The following is a 14,183-nucleotide window of genomic DNA, read 5'->3' as shown; positions in this document are numbered from 1 at the left end:
GGTCGAGTGCGGGAGCTCACAGCCGCGCACACAAGCGAGCTGCGGCGCGCGAGTTTAATGCCGGCCGGTTCTCTGCCTGTATTTTATTGCGAATAATACCGTGTCGAGGCGCGAGTGCAACATAGCATAGTGTCCCCCCAAACTTCGAACACGCGTTATAGTCAACCTCATGCATTAGTATAGTCGATTTCCATGTACAAAGTAGAAAAATGTACAAGTTACGTGTGTGTCGCGGAATCTGTCTTTCTCTCTCTGTCTCTCCTATGACCTCTTCGCGGAATTAAGCGTGATTAACGCAATTGCGTTTATTTCCACCGCGCGGGTTTTTTTCATTTCTTATTCACTCGCTTCATTATCATCGTCGACGACGATGTTTTCTATTGTAAAGCGTCGAGCTAAGCGATTTATAATTCAATTCCGACGAGCGACGAGCTTGAACGAGCGTGTAAGCTTTTTTTTTCCTCTCTTTCCGTTTACATGCACGGCTGCGAATTCTTATTATATACACAACATAAGACACACGAGAGAGCCGATTAAAAACGAGCGCCAGCGCGGTCGATCGGTGGATTTTGCAAATTTATGTCGGCGCGCGCGCGCATATCGTTATTTATGCTAATAATAACGATACACGAGACAACGATAATATATACTTGAACCGCAGCGAAGAGACGAGACGAGACGAGCGCGCTGGCCAATTTACCCGATACGCTGCTCGATCGCATGACATATATCCCCAATGAAATTCTATACATCATAACGCGCGCGGCGCTTGATTATGAATCCGAGTCGCTCGAGGATCGTCCGCGGAGTCGGATCTAACGCTCGTTTATTTTTTCTTCTTCTTTTTTTTCCTATATATATTTATTTCTCCCATGAGTCATTTCGCCGATTCCTCTAGCTCGCGGCGGCGGCGGCGCCGAGCTGCAGCGGAGTGACACATAACACCTGTCCGAGGACTGCGCGCGAATCTCGAGGATTATAATTGTGTGTATATGTATACGTTTCCGTTGCGCGCACGCGCCGCTGTTTTAAATATTACGTCTAATTTTTATTTCGAAATTTGCATCCCGCTGTGGTCGTCGTGTTTCGTTAGGCCAAAAATAATAATAAAAAAAGAAAAAAAGTAAAATGGGGGTATCGGAGCACGATACAAACGCGTGTTTCAAAAACGAAACAAAAAAGACGCGCGGGCGCGCGCGTGTATACGGGGCGCGAGGAGTCAGTCGCGGAAAATCAATACGCTTCCGAGCTCTTGGCCATGTGTACACGCGCACCACTACTACAACCGCCTCGCCGCCGCCGCTGCTGTTGCTTTCTTGCGGACTTTATATCACTGTATATCTCTACGCATATGCGCGCAAGCTCTCGCTCCTGCCTGCGTATTATATACCTTGTGGGCGTTGTAGAAACTGCTGCTGCTTATATAGTATATATAGGGGGTGTACGCGCCTTGTCATTGCGAGCTTATATGAGCCAGGCGCAGCAGCAGCAGTAGTACAAGTTAGAAGATATCGAGAGAGAGAGAGAGAGAGAGACCCTTTTTGACAAACGCACGGCAGTTAGTTATGCGTGCACCTTGGCAGGCTCTGCGCTGCACGCAGCAGCAGAAGCAGAAGCAGCAGACGAGTCGTCCTGCATTGGATCATCGAGCTTTTTTAGCCTCGACTGGCACTTGAAGCGTCGTAAACGCACGCGTAAGTACTCCAAACTTTTGACTCTGGTATATTATTTATCTATTTATCGACCTGAACGCGTGACGTATTATGTACGCGTGCGACAGATGTTTTCTATTCCACGCTAATATACTATATGTACGTACGTCTGTTTATATCGTAGCGGCAGTGTAATACTCGTACGCACCTCGGTCACAGAGAGTCAAGGTGCACCCACCTATAGAAATTAGTCGCCTGATTCGCCATGCAGTCGACGCAACCCGAGGCCAGTGGCGCGTATCCGAGTCGGGCGGCCGTCGCCGCGGCCATACGCGACAGTCTCGCCGACGAGGACGACATGAGCGACTTCGACGACGAGGTCTTCATACGCGACGGCAAGCAGGGCATCCTCAAGATCGGACCCTCGGCGGCCTCGTCCAGGGGCCGCGACTACGACGACGAGGACGGGGTGAAGAGGCCGCTCATGGCGCCCCGGCGCAAGCACAACAAGACGCGTTTCGCCGACCCCGCAGCGGGGTCTGCTGCGTCGTCGCAGGGAAGTGGCGGCGCGGGCATGTGTGAAAGTGGCGGAACGAGCTGTCACGCGTCGCCGCTGCCCTACAGGACGCTGCTGCTCTCCTACTGCTACGTGATCGGTGGCTTCCTGGTGCTGCTCTGCATCATAGGGCTGTGCGCGCTCGTAGTGGCCAAGTTCCCGGTGCCGCTGTTGGACATCGTGAGACGTTGGATAGCTCACGAGCCTAAACAGCAGCAGGAACAAACCGCGACGTCGGGTCCGACGTCGAGCTTGAGCGAGAAGAATCGTCTGCCCGCGTGCACGTCGCTGGCTACGAGCCTCGTCTGGACGAGGAGTCTGCCGAAGCTTACCGCCGAGGCGCCGTTGAGGAACAACGACGTTAATCAGGACGGAATCGACGATATAATTCTAGGCTTCGGTACCGGTAAGGCATTTTATTTTTTCAATGTTTACGTTTTACTCGTCGATGTTTACTTTGTCTTATTTTCTACACGTTCGACAGAGCTTGGCCTTCGGACTACTTTTTATTTTGTTGCATGAGCTTTTTCATAGGTGAATCTATATAACTTTCAATGTCACGCACTGCTCTAATTTCTCTTCTTACCCCCACTGAACTCTTCACACAAATAATCGTCGCAGGTCTCGACAACGGCAAAGACGAAGCGGCTCGCTACGCCTGCCAGCTGTACTTCGACCAACCGGGCCCGTGTCTCGGCGGCGTCCTCGCGATCGACGGCAAGACCGGCGCCACGATCTGGCAGCACTGGGCCGAGCACGCCATCTTCGGCCTCGATTGCGGCCTCGATCTCAACTACGACCGTATCAAGGACTGTCTCGCGGCGGGCCGGGGCGGTCTGCTGCGCGCCATCAACGGCCACGACGGCGCCAGCATCTGGGAGCTGCAGGAGTCCGCCCGCGATCCGGGCAACAACAACGTCATTCGACGCTCCGCGTCGGCCTACTACGACCAGTACGACGCCCGATACGTGGCGGATCTGGACGACGACGGCATCGGCGACGTCGTCGCGGCGCACACCTGGCGCGAGCTCCTAGTGCCCGTAGTAGCCGCGGGTGCGGAGGCGGCGGAACAGCAGCAGCAGCAGCCGGTGGAGGAGGTGGCGCGCAGCAGCGTGGTGCTGGTCTCGGGCAAGACCGGCCTGGTGATCAACGTGCTGGAGGTGCCGGGCGCCGAGCAGCTGTTCGTCGCGCCCCAAACGATCGTCCATCCGGACGGCGAGACGTACTTCGTGCTGGCGGCAAGCGGCGTCGACATGTCCGGCGGATTGTACGTCGTTCCGCACTCCAAACTGTTGATGGGACAATTCGTGAGTAGACAGCTGATTGTAAGATAAATATTCGATAATAACGATAATTGGTATGTGCAGAAATTGCAAGACTACGAGCTGTACCATGGACCCGGTCGAGGAGTGTCGCTGCCACCGCTGCTGATTGACATCAATTCGGACCAGACCGAGGACATAATCGTAGCCGTGTTCAATTCCACGATCGTGGCAATCGACGGACTCACCTTCAAGCAGCTCTGGAACTACACCGTGCCGAATTCCGAGGTCATCAGTCTACCCGTGCCGGGCTACTACAACGACGACGAGATACCCGACTTCATGGTCAAGCACCAGATCGGTCCGGGCTTTCCCGTGTACTACTACACGGAGGCTCAGGTGCTCGACGGCAGAACCGGAAAACCACTGCTCGAGGCGCCGATCGTCGACACGATGAGCGCCCAGATGTCGGGCCTGACACTCAGCGTCGAGGGCACGGGCAACGACTGGTTCCTGCACTGGTCGGCCGATTGTCGGGGTCGCGAGGCCGCCAAGGAGCCCTGGGCCCTGCCCAAGACCGACGACGTCGGAACGGAGCCGGCCTGGAGGCTCGACGGCGTCGATCTCTGCGGGCCGCGCTACAACTCGAGCCTGGCACGCTCGCTGCTGGCCTTCGGTCAGCACGTGGCGCCGCCCGGTCAGCCGATCTACAAGTCCGACGACTGGACCAAGCTCGAGTACAACAACACGGTCGATCCGAGGAAGGAGGCGGAGGATTACGTACGCGCTCACGGCTATCTGAAGACGCCGAGAGGCGGCGACGCGGAGGAGGGGACGCGCGATCGGAATCTGCCGGTAGAGTCGGTGGCGGGTTCCTACTATCCCAATGGAAACGAGAGAAGCGACGACAGCGTGGACGACGAGCGAGAGCAGCAGAAATTCTACGAGAAAGCCCTTAACGGATGGTCCGAGTACGGCTGGAGAAACAATCGCAAGCAGCAGCAGCAGCAACAGCCGAGCGAGGACAATTACGACGACACGTCGTACGACGACGAGGAGGAGAAGCTGATCGCCTCGAGGCAGCTGAACGAGATCAGGCTGCAGAGGAGCGAGAAGAGCGACAGGAGCGGCAGATACGTGAACAACGACACGAACGACGTGCAGAACCAGCTGGACCCGAGCATGGACTACACGAACGGCCAGAGCAAGCTCAACAATTACTACTCGACGCTGAATTTTAACCGATCGAGCAACGCCGACGACAGTCTGGACTACATGAATCTGCCGGACATCGATTTCGTGGACAACATCAAGGAGGCCGAGGCGCTGAGCGCGAGGAAGAAGAAGCGGAGAAGACGCAACGCCGCGGCCGTGAGAAAACGTAGAGCCGCCGCGGCGGAGAGTGCCAGCGTGTACGGTGTGCAGCGACAGCCACCCACGGGCATCATCCTGCCCAGTCTCAACCCCATAACCGGTCGCAATCCCGTCGACTTGGTTTACTCGACCTACTGGCTGCCGAGCGCGAGCTCGAGTCCGGCCTTCGTGCTGCTACGGCGCGATCTCGACTGCATCGAGAAGAGGAGGCGCGAGAGCAAGCTGAGCGACGAGGAGGAGCGGCGTATCGTCGCCGAGTGTCTCAGGAGTCGCGGGGTCGAGGCTCCACGTCGGGACCTGTCGTCGTCGACGTCGTCGACGTCGAAGATTCCTCTGGGCCAGATGACGCTGTACAGGCTGCAGCTGAGCTGCGTCTGCCCGGAGGACATGCTGCCCGGACAGACGTGCCGGGATATCAGTCAGAGGCAGAGCTGGCCCCAGTACCTGGGACGGGCAGGGGCGGGATACTTCGACTCGAGAAAGCCGAACAAGTAGACCGATGAGGCAAGATTTTTACGGAACTTTTTCAGTCTTCGTGGAATATAAAAAATATATACTTATGTAGCACTGATACTTAAGGATAGAAAATTGAATAGATGTCGATCCAAAGATGTGAGAAATCGTTTTGTACATAATTACTTATGAATCCTGCTGTAACTTTTACTTGATAGAAATGACTTATAATATTACATGATGATCGAATGACTGCATTTTGTCGATTATCGAGTGAATGTTCTTATATTATATAAATTTAAGCTTTTGTGTTGACTGTACAGATTACGTTATATTGATGCATGTGAACGAAAGAAAATAAAAAGGTAATATCGTTGCCTATTATAATTGCTCCTAAGTATTTTAGAAAATACTAATATTATAAAACATCGTTGTTCAATGTTATGTAAAATAATATAAACAATTTTTATGTTCTCTCTCAATATCGTCGAACAGTACTGAATCCTCTACGTGCGCCAGTGGCAACGAACAAATAATAATAATAATAATAAACAATTCGTACAAAACAACAATAAAATCATCATAAACAACGGTAAACGTACCTCGAAACACTTGTGTTTTTCTTCCCCTCTCGCTCGCCAATCTCATCCCGATCTTATACCAAGAAGGCCATCGATCCTTCGCGCGCACCATGCACCGTAGTACAACTACTCGAGAAGCTGTTTGATCAATGCGACGATGCGTTACAGGTTGCGTGCGCGGTGTGCAGCGCAGTGAAGGCACGCATACCGATGTGGTATACAGGTATATACAGCGCCGGGGGATGTAAGTCTTATCGTAGGCATTGTCTATAACCCTCGCGATGCAGTCGACAGCAACGCGCCGCACGCAGCGAAGCGTCGTCGTAGTCGTCGCGCGCGCGCGGGTCTTTGGATTTTTGACAACAACAACAACGATAACAACAAATAAGTGATAAAGATGCGAGAAATTTAAAAAAAAACATGAAGTGCCCGAAGGTGACGAAGGAGGAGGAGGTGGAGTCGGTCAAAGGCGCTCCCATTACGCTGACTCGATGCCAGCAATCGTTCGGCACGATTTCTCGGCTCTCGAGTCATCTGGAGGGCGACTGCGTCCTTCTGCCGACGAAACCGAAACAACCGGTGCCGACGTCTCGACGCGCGCCGCGACGCAGTCGAGCCGTACAGACCGAGCGGCGCGAGATCGAGTGCCAGACCGATCCCTGGGAGCCGCCGTTCAAGAATCTGCCAAAGTGCAAACCCGGTCAGTACCATACGAACCGAAATTCTTTCTCCTCTTCGTTGTACATATTTTATTATAATACACATTTTGGAACAGGCGACGAGCCGGAATTACTGAGGCTGGGATGGCTGACCTGGGGCAAGGGACTGCCCGCGGGCGAGCGCGAGGCCCGCCTCATCATTCGGGCGCGCAAGCGACGCGCCTGGGAGCGCATGCTACCGCCACCGGACTCGGCCTGCAACATTCGCAAGCGCGAGGCCATAATCCGGGCCCTCGAGGCCGACGAGCTGGCCTATCGCGACGCCGATCTGCAGGAGAGGTACGACGGCCTGCTGAGGGAGGCGATCCGGCGCTTGCGCTGCTGGGAGGCCAAGAAGGCGGGCAAGGCCAGGGCCAGGCTGGATCTGCTCGAGGCCAAGCTGCAGGAGCGCGGCCAGCGCTGCATGGACAAGCTGAGGACTCGGGCGAGCCGAGAGCTCCGGAAGCTGCGCGAAAATCATCGTCGAGGCTCGATCGGGACCTGTAGAAAGAGCTGCGGAGTCGCGGGTGGAGGAGGAGGACCGTTGCCAGCGAGGAGATCGCGACACAGACCGTGCACGGCCAAGTTAGCTCTGCCGCCGACGAGGATGATGCAGCCCGACGGACGCGGAGACGCCGTCCTCACCACGACCAAGATCCCCCGTTGGCTGCTGGACATGGTGCAGGGCAAGTCGCCCGCGCGACACGGTGGATCCGCCGCCGCTGCCGCGGCAGCCGAGGCCATCAAGCAGGGACTCTGCTCGCGCTGGATGAAGAGGCTGCGCAGCGTCTGCGGCAAGGAGCAGCTCGAGGACGCCACGTCCGGAGCGCCGGAGCACGATCTGCTGCGGCCGGCCGTGTGCAGCGGCGGAGGCGACGGACCCTGCGGCCTTCAGGCCAGCTCGGCCGAGTCCCTCGACGAGCTCGAGCGCGCCAAGCGCCTGCTACGCGCCCTCGAGCAGCGGCCTCCGGTCGACGGCGATCTCGAGACGCCCTCGGACGGTGGGGACACGGGCGAGGGCGAGGAGGACTGGGACGCGGACTTCGACGAGCGCCGGCTCCGCTCGGACGAGGAGTCCGAGGACGAGAACGCCCCGACGACGATACGCAGCGAGAGATCGCTGATAGCCTCGGAAGTGATGGCCGCGGTGGAGGCACGCTGCATCGCCGACAAGCTGCAGGAACTGAATCGCGAGCTCGCGGAGCGCGAGGCCGGCCTGAGAGAGCACGAGGAGGCGGTGCAGGAGGAGCGCCGTCGAGCCGAGGAGCGACTGGTCGCCGGCATCTGCGAGATCGTCGAGTGCGAGCGTCGCAAGGCCGAGCGCGAGAGGAAGCTGCAGGAGATGAGAGACGCTTACAGGCCACCTTGCCCGGAGCCAGAGCCCAAGGAAGACCCCAACGCGGAGGATGCCTTATTCCTCGAAGGGTGAGAAAATATTGAGTTTGGTTGTAAGGAGGAGGAGATATTAACTTGTGACGTTGTAGGGATGCCGATGAGGAACTGGAGGACACCGTGGCGAGGCTCGTCTATCGGCTGGTCATACCGAAAGCCGACAGGATAATCGATCAGGAGGCTGACCGAAAGCTCAGGCTCACCGCGGCTTACGGAGCCGTGCACGATCTCATTTACGGATTGACGCATCCACCCGACTGCGACAATCTCAGCTCGTCGTCCAACTTCGATCCAGTTAGTATATTTCGAGAAAAAAAAGATCGAGAGCTTTTTTACCGTAAGAACAAAAAAAATACGTTTCAGGACGATGATAAATCGACGAGCGAGAATAAATGGACCCAGTGCGAGTCGACGGACGACGAGAACAACATCGAGCGCCTCGGGGACGCCATTCAGCTGATTCTCGACAGCGTGCCGTCCGACAATGGTAAGTGCATAGATAGACGATTTTTTTTCAACAAAATTGATTAATTCGTGCCGCTATGCGTGTCAATGTTTTATTGCAGATAGCTCGAAAGACGCGATACACGAAGTCTTGATGGAGCTGCTCGAGGAAGCTCAGCAGGAGGCACGTACGGACGAGAGGACTGGTGCGGAATGAATACAACAATGAAGAAGAAGAGACAATGTTTTTTTTTTATCGTATCGAAATTTATTTATTTTATATATGAAAAATGACGAAAGAAAAGAAAAAGTAGTAGAAGTAGTGGTAGTAGTAGTTGTAGCGAGTAGTAGTCTTAGAAAGCCGAAATTGGCGGTGTGAATCACATTACAATGATATAAATATACGACGATACTATATCTACATCCTAAACAACAAGATACATTTTCAATGATTCGTTAGCTATTTTATGACTTCATTTTTATATTATATATATACTTGATTCATGAAAAATGATACTTGCTTTGTTAAATTTTTTTGTTTTTAAACTAAATTGTTTCCTATTGAATATTTAGTCGATGATTTTTATACAATACAATTCAATGTTGGGGCTAGAGATCCAAATTTTACAATTTGATTGCGTAAAATTTTTTTCTTTTTCAAATTTCACATAACATTTTATTTATTTCCAAGTTTGACTTAAAAATGTTATTCATTTTTATAAATACTTGAATTATTTTTCATTTTTCTGGGGCAAAATCAGTCACTTTTTATTATGCCTCTGCCTAAAAACATTATCTTAAGCTGTACAGTTAATAATTTCACGTTAAACATATAATTGCTCGTATCTAAATTAATTATATCAACCATCAAAAGAATTAATTATTAAAAAACGATTTATAAACATTTTGTGACAATTTCTATGGTTTTGGATCGGACAAAATATGCGTGATGAAGTTCAAGAATTTGACGTCTTGATCGTCGTTCGAAACCTTTCTTTCGACTATTAATTTACGCTTTTTAGCTCGTAGGTCTTTCGGTAAAATAATACTAGAATCGCTCGTTTCTGCTGGCTCTGAAAACTTTCTTTTGCAACTCTCCCGTGAATCGGACATTTGGACTATTTCTTTCGAGCAATTCATCTCTGCTCTCAGATCACTGAATTTTTGCTCCCATTCTTGCAAATGTTTTCTCATATCATTGAGTTGAGCTTCTTGTTCTTGAATTTTTTTGGCATGCTCTTTCAACTTCACATGTTGTACTCGCATATGAAAGGATTGTCTGTTGAGCCTCAATCTCAATTTGCCAATTTGACCTTTGACACAAAGTACTGTATTTCTATTTTTTTTTGTTCTATTATAGATTTTTGTCAAACTTTGGTTTAGTATGTCTCTACTTGACGCATGTGCTAAAGGTAATAATTTTGAACATCTTGGACTGTGATTTGATACTATTTCTTCATAATTGATGGGACTTCCAGTGATACCAGAACGAATACTGGGTCTGAGATCCGGTAGAATTTTTTCATCAAAATGTTCCATTGCCATGCTACTAATATCTCGCAGTTCTTGAAGAATTTCAGGAGTTCTTGGAGGTACTTTGGTAAATTCAATCATGAATAATATTTTGAATATTTCATCGATGACCTAGACATTATAAGTTTTTTAAAAACAGTTATAGACGATTAATAATTTGACAAGCTATTGTAAATTGTTGATTGCTTACCTTTCCAGGTATAAAACAGCATAGATTCAAATCTATGTATTTAGAAAAGGTCATGGAGAGCATAGATATACGAGTTTCTATTGCTGTTAAAATATCACTATGTCTTGCCAGAGGATGACTTCTTCTTTCAGACTCTCTACGGGGCAACTGACTTTTTATTGCTTTGAGACGATGAGCATGGTATTTTTCCATTGTATTGAAACCTCGGTTCAAAAGTTTCTTACATAAATTATTGAACGTTTTACACACCTGAAAAATGCAATTTTTCATCTCAGTAATCAATTCATTATACGCATGTGTGCAGTACTCGAAAAAATACACGAGGAAGCTAACTTTTGCACAATTTGTGCAATGGAAGTCTCTTTTACAGAAACGTATGGGCGTAACAAAATATGACAAGCATGAGGCAGACTTACGATTCTGTTTTTGGCGATCTCATCGTAGCTGAGTTTCGAGAGTATGCACTCCAAAACGATGTCGGGCAGCTCCAAAAGATGGATATTGTACTTTTCCGTCGAAGTCATACTTTTTTCATTTATAAATGAGCTTGAAAAAAACAACGAGCCAAACCAAAACAATGCCTCCGCTTTATGTGCGCGTTAACAGCAGCAACAGCAGCGAGCAGCCGAAGCTATGCTATCGGAGTGCGCAGTGCAGATTGCACACACAAAACAGCTGCAACAATTATTGCTTTACACGGATGACGGACGGGATATTGACGCAACAAATCCTTAAAAAATCACCGATCACTACTGCGTCGAATAAGACAATGAATGAGCAGTCCCCGCACACTGGTAGCAGGCGTACGTAAAATATAGCAAGAAAAACAAGGACACGCACCGTCGTATACACTATGTTGTGTACGCGAAAGAGACTCGTTCTAGAATGTTTGTATATATAGCTTAGCTATATGTATATATGCACACACGCGTTTGATACGTAAGGGAGCGCGATGCGCGCGCGTCAACGTGCACGCGTGCGAGAGAGACGGACGCGGCGGACGAGACGACTCGTGAATGGATGGGTTCGACGAAATCCGCAAAAAGACTCGGTGCGCGAGAAAAATTAGAGCCAACTCTGCGCAACGAGGAACGTTAATTGCGATGTTTTGCGCCGTAATACACACAAACACGTAGCAGCGATAAAGAACGTTCGAGTAGGGTACAGTCGCGGGTGTTCGATGCGATTTCAAATATAGAATATCGTCTATGCGTGCGTGCGCAACGTACAAAACTACATACACCGAATGCGCTTTAACAGCTTTCTAAGAACGCATGAGGTGCATATAGGTATTACAGGGTCAAAAAACGCAGTTTGGTCTGTCCCGTCGAGCGAGCTCCGATTTTGATCGTTCGGGATTGTTCGGGTCGATTCGCCGCTGCCAACTTGGCGGAAAAATTCGCACTCGAGTTTCGCGTACCTCGTCGCGATGTTGGCACCGCGATTTCGTGCAGCTGTGTTATGTGTGTGTACTACACATTTGTCATTGTTAAAAATCGCGCACCCGTCGCACAAATGTAAACATTCGTTTTATAAGTGGAGTCAAATATGCGCCAACGAAATATACGGAGATCGGTATCGTACGTAATAACGAATCGATACGATAAGATGAAGATCATGCATAATTTTGTGCCGTAATTGACATGATATTAATCAAGTAACTTCTAATCGTCAAATAATCATTTATCTAATTATAGTCGTGCCTCTTGAAAAATCGCCATAATTAGGTGCATCAAAGCCTTTGCATACGTTATCGAAGAAATAAGCATCGTTTGAAAATCGCGGGACGCAAAAAAATAAATAAGATATCTAATCGAAACTTGGCGCGCCACGCTGGATAATCGCTTAATCCTGCCGTACTATCACCACGAGCGCAAGCATCGTATACACGGGATCATCACAACTTGTTGTGTATGTAAATATAACGACACCGGCACGAGTCGCGGATATAAACTTTAACACTGCTGCGCGTAGTACTATCTATAAACGGTTATAAAAACCTTTACCTAGACCAAAATAGAATAATTAGAGATTCTATATATGTACAGTGTCGCGTATTTTCCCGTATTCGCATTATAGGACTGCGACAGACAGACAGTATAGTAGTAATTACGCGTAGTGTGTGTGTGTGTGTATTCCCGTGGAGTGACGTTTTATTATAAATGTATACTTACATATGCGTTGAACGTGGCGAGTGTCGAAAGCCAAATGCGATAGTCTAATTGTAAACAACAACGCGATTCGGAGAGAGAGAGAGAGGGAGAGAGAAAAGAAGAAGAGAGTCGTGCAGCAGATCAGTGGGCAGGAGAGAAGAGAAAGAGAAACGCGCAGAAAAAAAAACAGAAAACGTTAAAAAAAAAAAAAAAAAGAAGTAGAAATTGACACGAACCGGCTCCCCCTCGTCGTCGTCGTCGTAGTCTCGCGCGCGCGTATACACATACTCACGCAAAAGAAAGAGAGAAACTTGGATATATCGTCGTTGCCATCTGTTGAGCTTGACACCGATACCTTATACTCGCGCTGTTTTTATTTTTATTTTTTTTTTATCGTGCCCCATTTTCCGACCCATCGACTCCGAATCAAAGCGCGATGGAAGGAAGAACGTTCTACATCTGTCTGCTCCTGATTAGCATCATAGTCGGCGCCTCGATCAACGCCGCCTGGGCCAATCCTTGGGGCGAGGACGATACCTGCTACTCGTTCGCCGGCGGCACCGTCTATCCGAGCGGCGCCAAGCACGAGGGTCACCAGCTGCACACGACAAAGGCCGTTAGTGAGTATATAGAGAAAAAAACAAAGAAATTTGCCAAATTATTTTTGCCGAGTCGAGCTTTCGTTATCCTTGTCCGCAAATACGTACCTACATTTCCTTCTTCATTTGTTTACAAAGAGGGCAAAACATCGATGGATTTTTTTACGTTAAGTAAACCGCGATGGTACGATAGATTCAAACGATGTTTTGCAAACTCGATGTTTGAAAAATTTTCCGTTTTCTTTCAAAACAAAAAAAAACAATCTACCTTCCCAAGTTCCTTCTCTCGAAATCCACGTATTTCTTTCAAGCTCTTTACGAATTACTTCTGAAGACTGACAACAAATTACAGTTGGCAAGAAGGCCCCTGATTGGGAGGGAACTGCAGTTGTGAACGGCGAATTCAAGGAACTCAAGCTCTCGCAGTACAAGGGAAAATATCTAGTCTTCTTCTTCTACCCACTCGATTTGTGAGATATATTTAATTATTAATTTTGATAACGAAAAAAAAAAAGTTTCGAATTTTCCATTCACATCCATATGATCTATAATTTTCAGCACATTCGTCTGCCCGACCGAGATACTCGCCTTCTCCGAGCGCGTCGAGGAGTTCCGCAAGCTCGGCGTCGAGCTGGTCGCCGCCTCGGTCGACTCGCACTTCACCCATCTGGCCTGGACGAAAACGCCGAGGCGCGAGGGTGGCCTCGAGAGCATCAAGATACCACTGCTGTCCGACCTGACGCACAAAATTTCCAAGGATTACGGCGTGTACCTTAATGATTTGGGCCACACTCTGCGGTAAATATAAATACATTGCAATATAAACGATCTCGGTGTCTTATTCAGCAAGATGTACTTACCCTACCCGTTGCTTCGTTACGTTAGTAAGAAAAGAAAAAATAACTATCCATTATGCTTTAGAGCACTCTTCATAATCGACGACAAGGGAATTCTTCGCCAAATCACGATGAATGACCTGCCGGTTGGAAGATCCGTCGACGAGACTCTGAGGCTCGTGCAAGCCTTCAAGTACACCGACGACCACGGCGAAGTGTGCCCAGCTGGCTGGAAACCGGGCCAAGACACCGTAAGATTATGATTTTATCTCACGTTATCGTTTCACGCCGATTATAATCTTATTGTTTCGTTGATTACAGATAATTCCAAATCCAGAAGGTAAAATGAAGTACTTTGCAAAGAATGAAGTGTAATTTTGTAAACTATTTTTTATAGAGATTTTGAAAATAAAGACTAATTTTTATACAAATTTCATTCAATAAGATAAGATTATTGGAC

General features: G+C 49.3%; 4 protein-coding genes across 5 annotated transcripts; 3 read left to right on the top strand and 1 right to left on the bottom strand.

Annotated features, from left to right (window-relative positions):
- The first annotated feature begins 1,317 nt into the window (after positions 1-1,317).
- Positions 1,318-5,894, top strand: LOC106659890. The gene is made up of 4 exons (XM_014382634.2): positions 1,318-1,694; positions 1,837-2,614; positions 2,830-3,515; positions 3,576-5,894. Exons 2-4 carry the CDS (start codon positions 1,918-1,920, stop codon positions 5,337-5,339), a joined length of 3,147 nt encoding a protein of 1,048 aa, XP_014238120.1. The 5' UTR covers positions 1,318-1,694; positions 1,837-1,917; the 3' UTR covers positions 5,340-5,894.
- An 84-nt stretch (positions 5,895-5,978) lies between these two features.
- On the top strand, positions 5,979-8,689 carry LOC106659711. The gene is made up of 5 exons (XM_014382389.2): positions 5,979-6,578; positions 6,654-8,001; positions 8,061-8,262; positions 8,332-8,455; positions 8,535-8,689. Exons 1-5 carry the CDS (start codon positions 6,299-6,301, stop codon positions 8,627-8,629), a joined length of 2,049 nt encoding a protein of 682 aa, XP_014237875.1. The 5' UTR covers positions 5,979-6,298; the 3' UTR covers positions 8,630-8,689.
- A 34-nt stretch (positions 8,690-8,723) lies between these two features.
- LOC106659892 (F-box only protein 28) lies at positions 8,724-11,443 on the bottom strand. The gene is made up of 3 exons (XM_014382636.2): positions 10,552-11,443; positions 10,136-10,384; positions 8,724-10,056 (listed from the first exon to the last, which is right to left on the bottom strand). Exons 1-3 carry the CDS (start codon positions 10,657-10,659, stop codon positions 9,331-9,333), a joined length of 1,083 nt encoding a protein of 360 aa, XP_014238122.1. The 5' UTR covers positions 10,660-11,443; the 3' UTR covers positions 8,724-9,330.
- A 588-nt stretch (positions 11,444-12,031) lies between these two features.
- Positions 12,032-14,148, top strand: LOC106659893 (peroxiredoxin-2). Of its 2 annotated transcripts, none has more exons than XM_014382637.1 (5): positions 12,032-12,908; positions 13,240-13,357; positions 13,446-13,685; positions 13,773-13,974; positions 14,045-14,148. In XM_014382637.1, exons 1-5 carry the CDS (start codon positions 12,725-12,727, stop codon positions 14,096-14,098), a joined length of 798 nt encoding a protein of 265 aa, XP_014238123.1. In that variant the 5' UTR covers positions 12,032-12,724; the 3' UTR covers positions 14,099-14,148. The 2 variants fall into 2 exon arrangements, with proteins under 2 accessions (XP_014238123.1, XP_014238124.1); XM_014382638.2 differs by having other exon boundaries at positions 12,037-12,908; positions 13,809-13,974.
- The last annotated feature ends 35 nt before the right edge of the window (positions 14,149-14,183 follow it).

Source organism: Trichogramma pretiosum, unplaced genomic scaffold (genome assembly GCF_000599845.2).
Source record: "Trichogramma pretiosum strain Unisexual culture from Peru unplaced genomic scaffold, Tpre_2.0 scaffold19, whole genome shotgun sequence".
In the NCBI taxonomy this organism is placed as follows: domain Eukaryota; kingdom Metazoa; phylum Arthropoda; class Insecta; order Hymenoptera; family Trichogrammatidae; genus Trichogramma; species Trichogramma pretiosum.
The sequence above is the reverse complement of the archived record's forward strand: the minus strand, read 5'-3'. Positions and strand labels throughout refer to the sequence as shown.

Bases quoted from the DNA above. Each gene is read 5' to 3' on its own strand.
- LOC106659890 (XM_014382634.2), top strand. From the start codon at position 1,918: ATGCAGTCGACGCAACCCGAGGCCAGTGGCGCGTATCCGAGTCGGGCG. The intron at 2,615-2,829 runs GTAAGGCATTTT...TAATCGTCGCAG, and splicing joins AATTCTAGGCTTCGGTACCG to GTCTCGACAACGGCAAAGAC. The intron at 3,516-3,575 runs GTGAGTAGACAG...TGGTATGTGCAG, and splicing joins AACTGTTGATGGGACAATTC to AAATTGCAAGACTACGAGCT.
- LOC106659711 (XM_014382389.2), top strand. From the start codon at position 6,299: ATGAAGTGCCCGAAGGTGACGAAGGAGGAGGAGGTGGAGTCGGTCAAA. The intron at 6,579-6,653 runs GTCAGTACCATA...ATTTTGGAACAG, and splicing joins TCTGCCAAAGTGCAAACCCG to GCGACGAGCCGGAATTACTG. The intron at 8,456-8,534 runs GTAAGTGCATAG...GTTTTATTGCAG, and splicing joins CAGCGTGCCGTCCGACAATG to ATAGCTCGAAAGACGCGATA.
- LOC106659892 (XM_014382636.2), bottom strand. From the start codon at position 10,659: ATGACTTCGACGGAAAAGTACAATATCCATCTTTTGGAGCTGCCCGAC. The intron at 10,385-10,551 runs GTAAGTCTGCCT...TGCATTTTTCAG, and splicing joins AGATCGCCAAAAACAGAATC to GTGTGTAAAACGTTCAATAA. The intron at 10,057-10,135 runs GTAAGCAATCAA...TATAATGTCTAG, and splicing joins GCTGTTTTATACCTGGAAAG to GTCATCGATGAAATATTCAA.
- LOC106659893 (XM_014382637.1), top strand. From the start codon at position 12,725: ATGGAAGGAAGAACGTTCTACATCTGTCTGCTCCTGATTAGCATCATA. The intron at 12,909-13,239 runs GTGAGTATATAG...AACAAATTACAG, and splicing joins GCACACGACAAAGGCCGTTA to TTGGCAAGAAGGCCCCTGAT. The intron at 13,975-14,044 runs GTAAGATTATGA...CGTTGATTACAG, and splicing joins GGAAACCGGGCCAAGACACC to ATAATTCCAAATCCAGAAGG.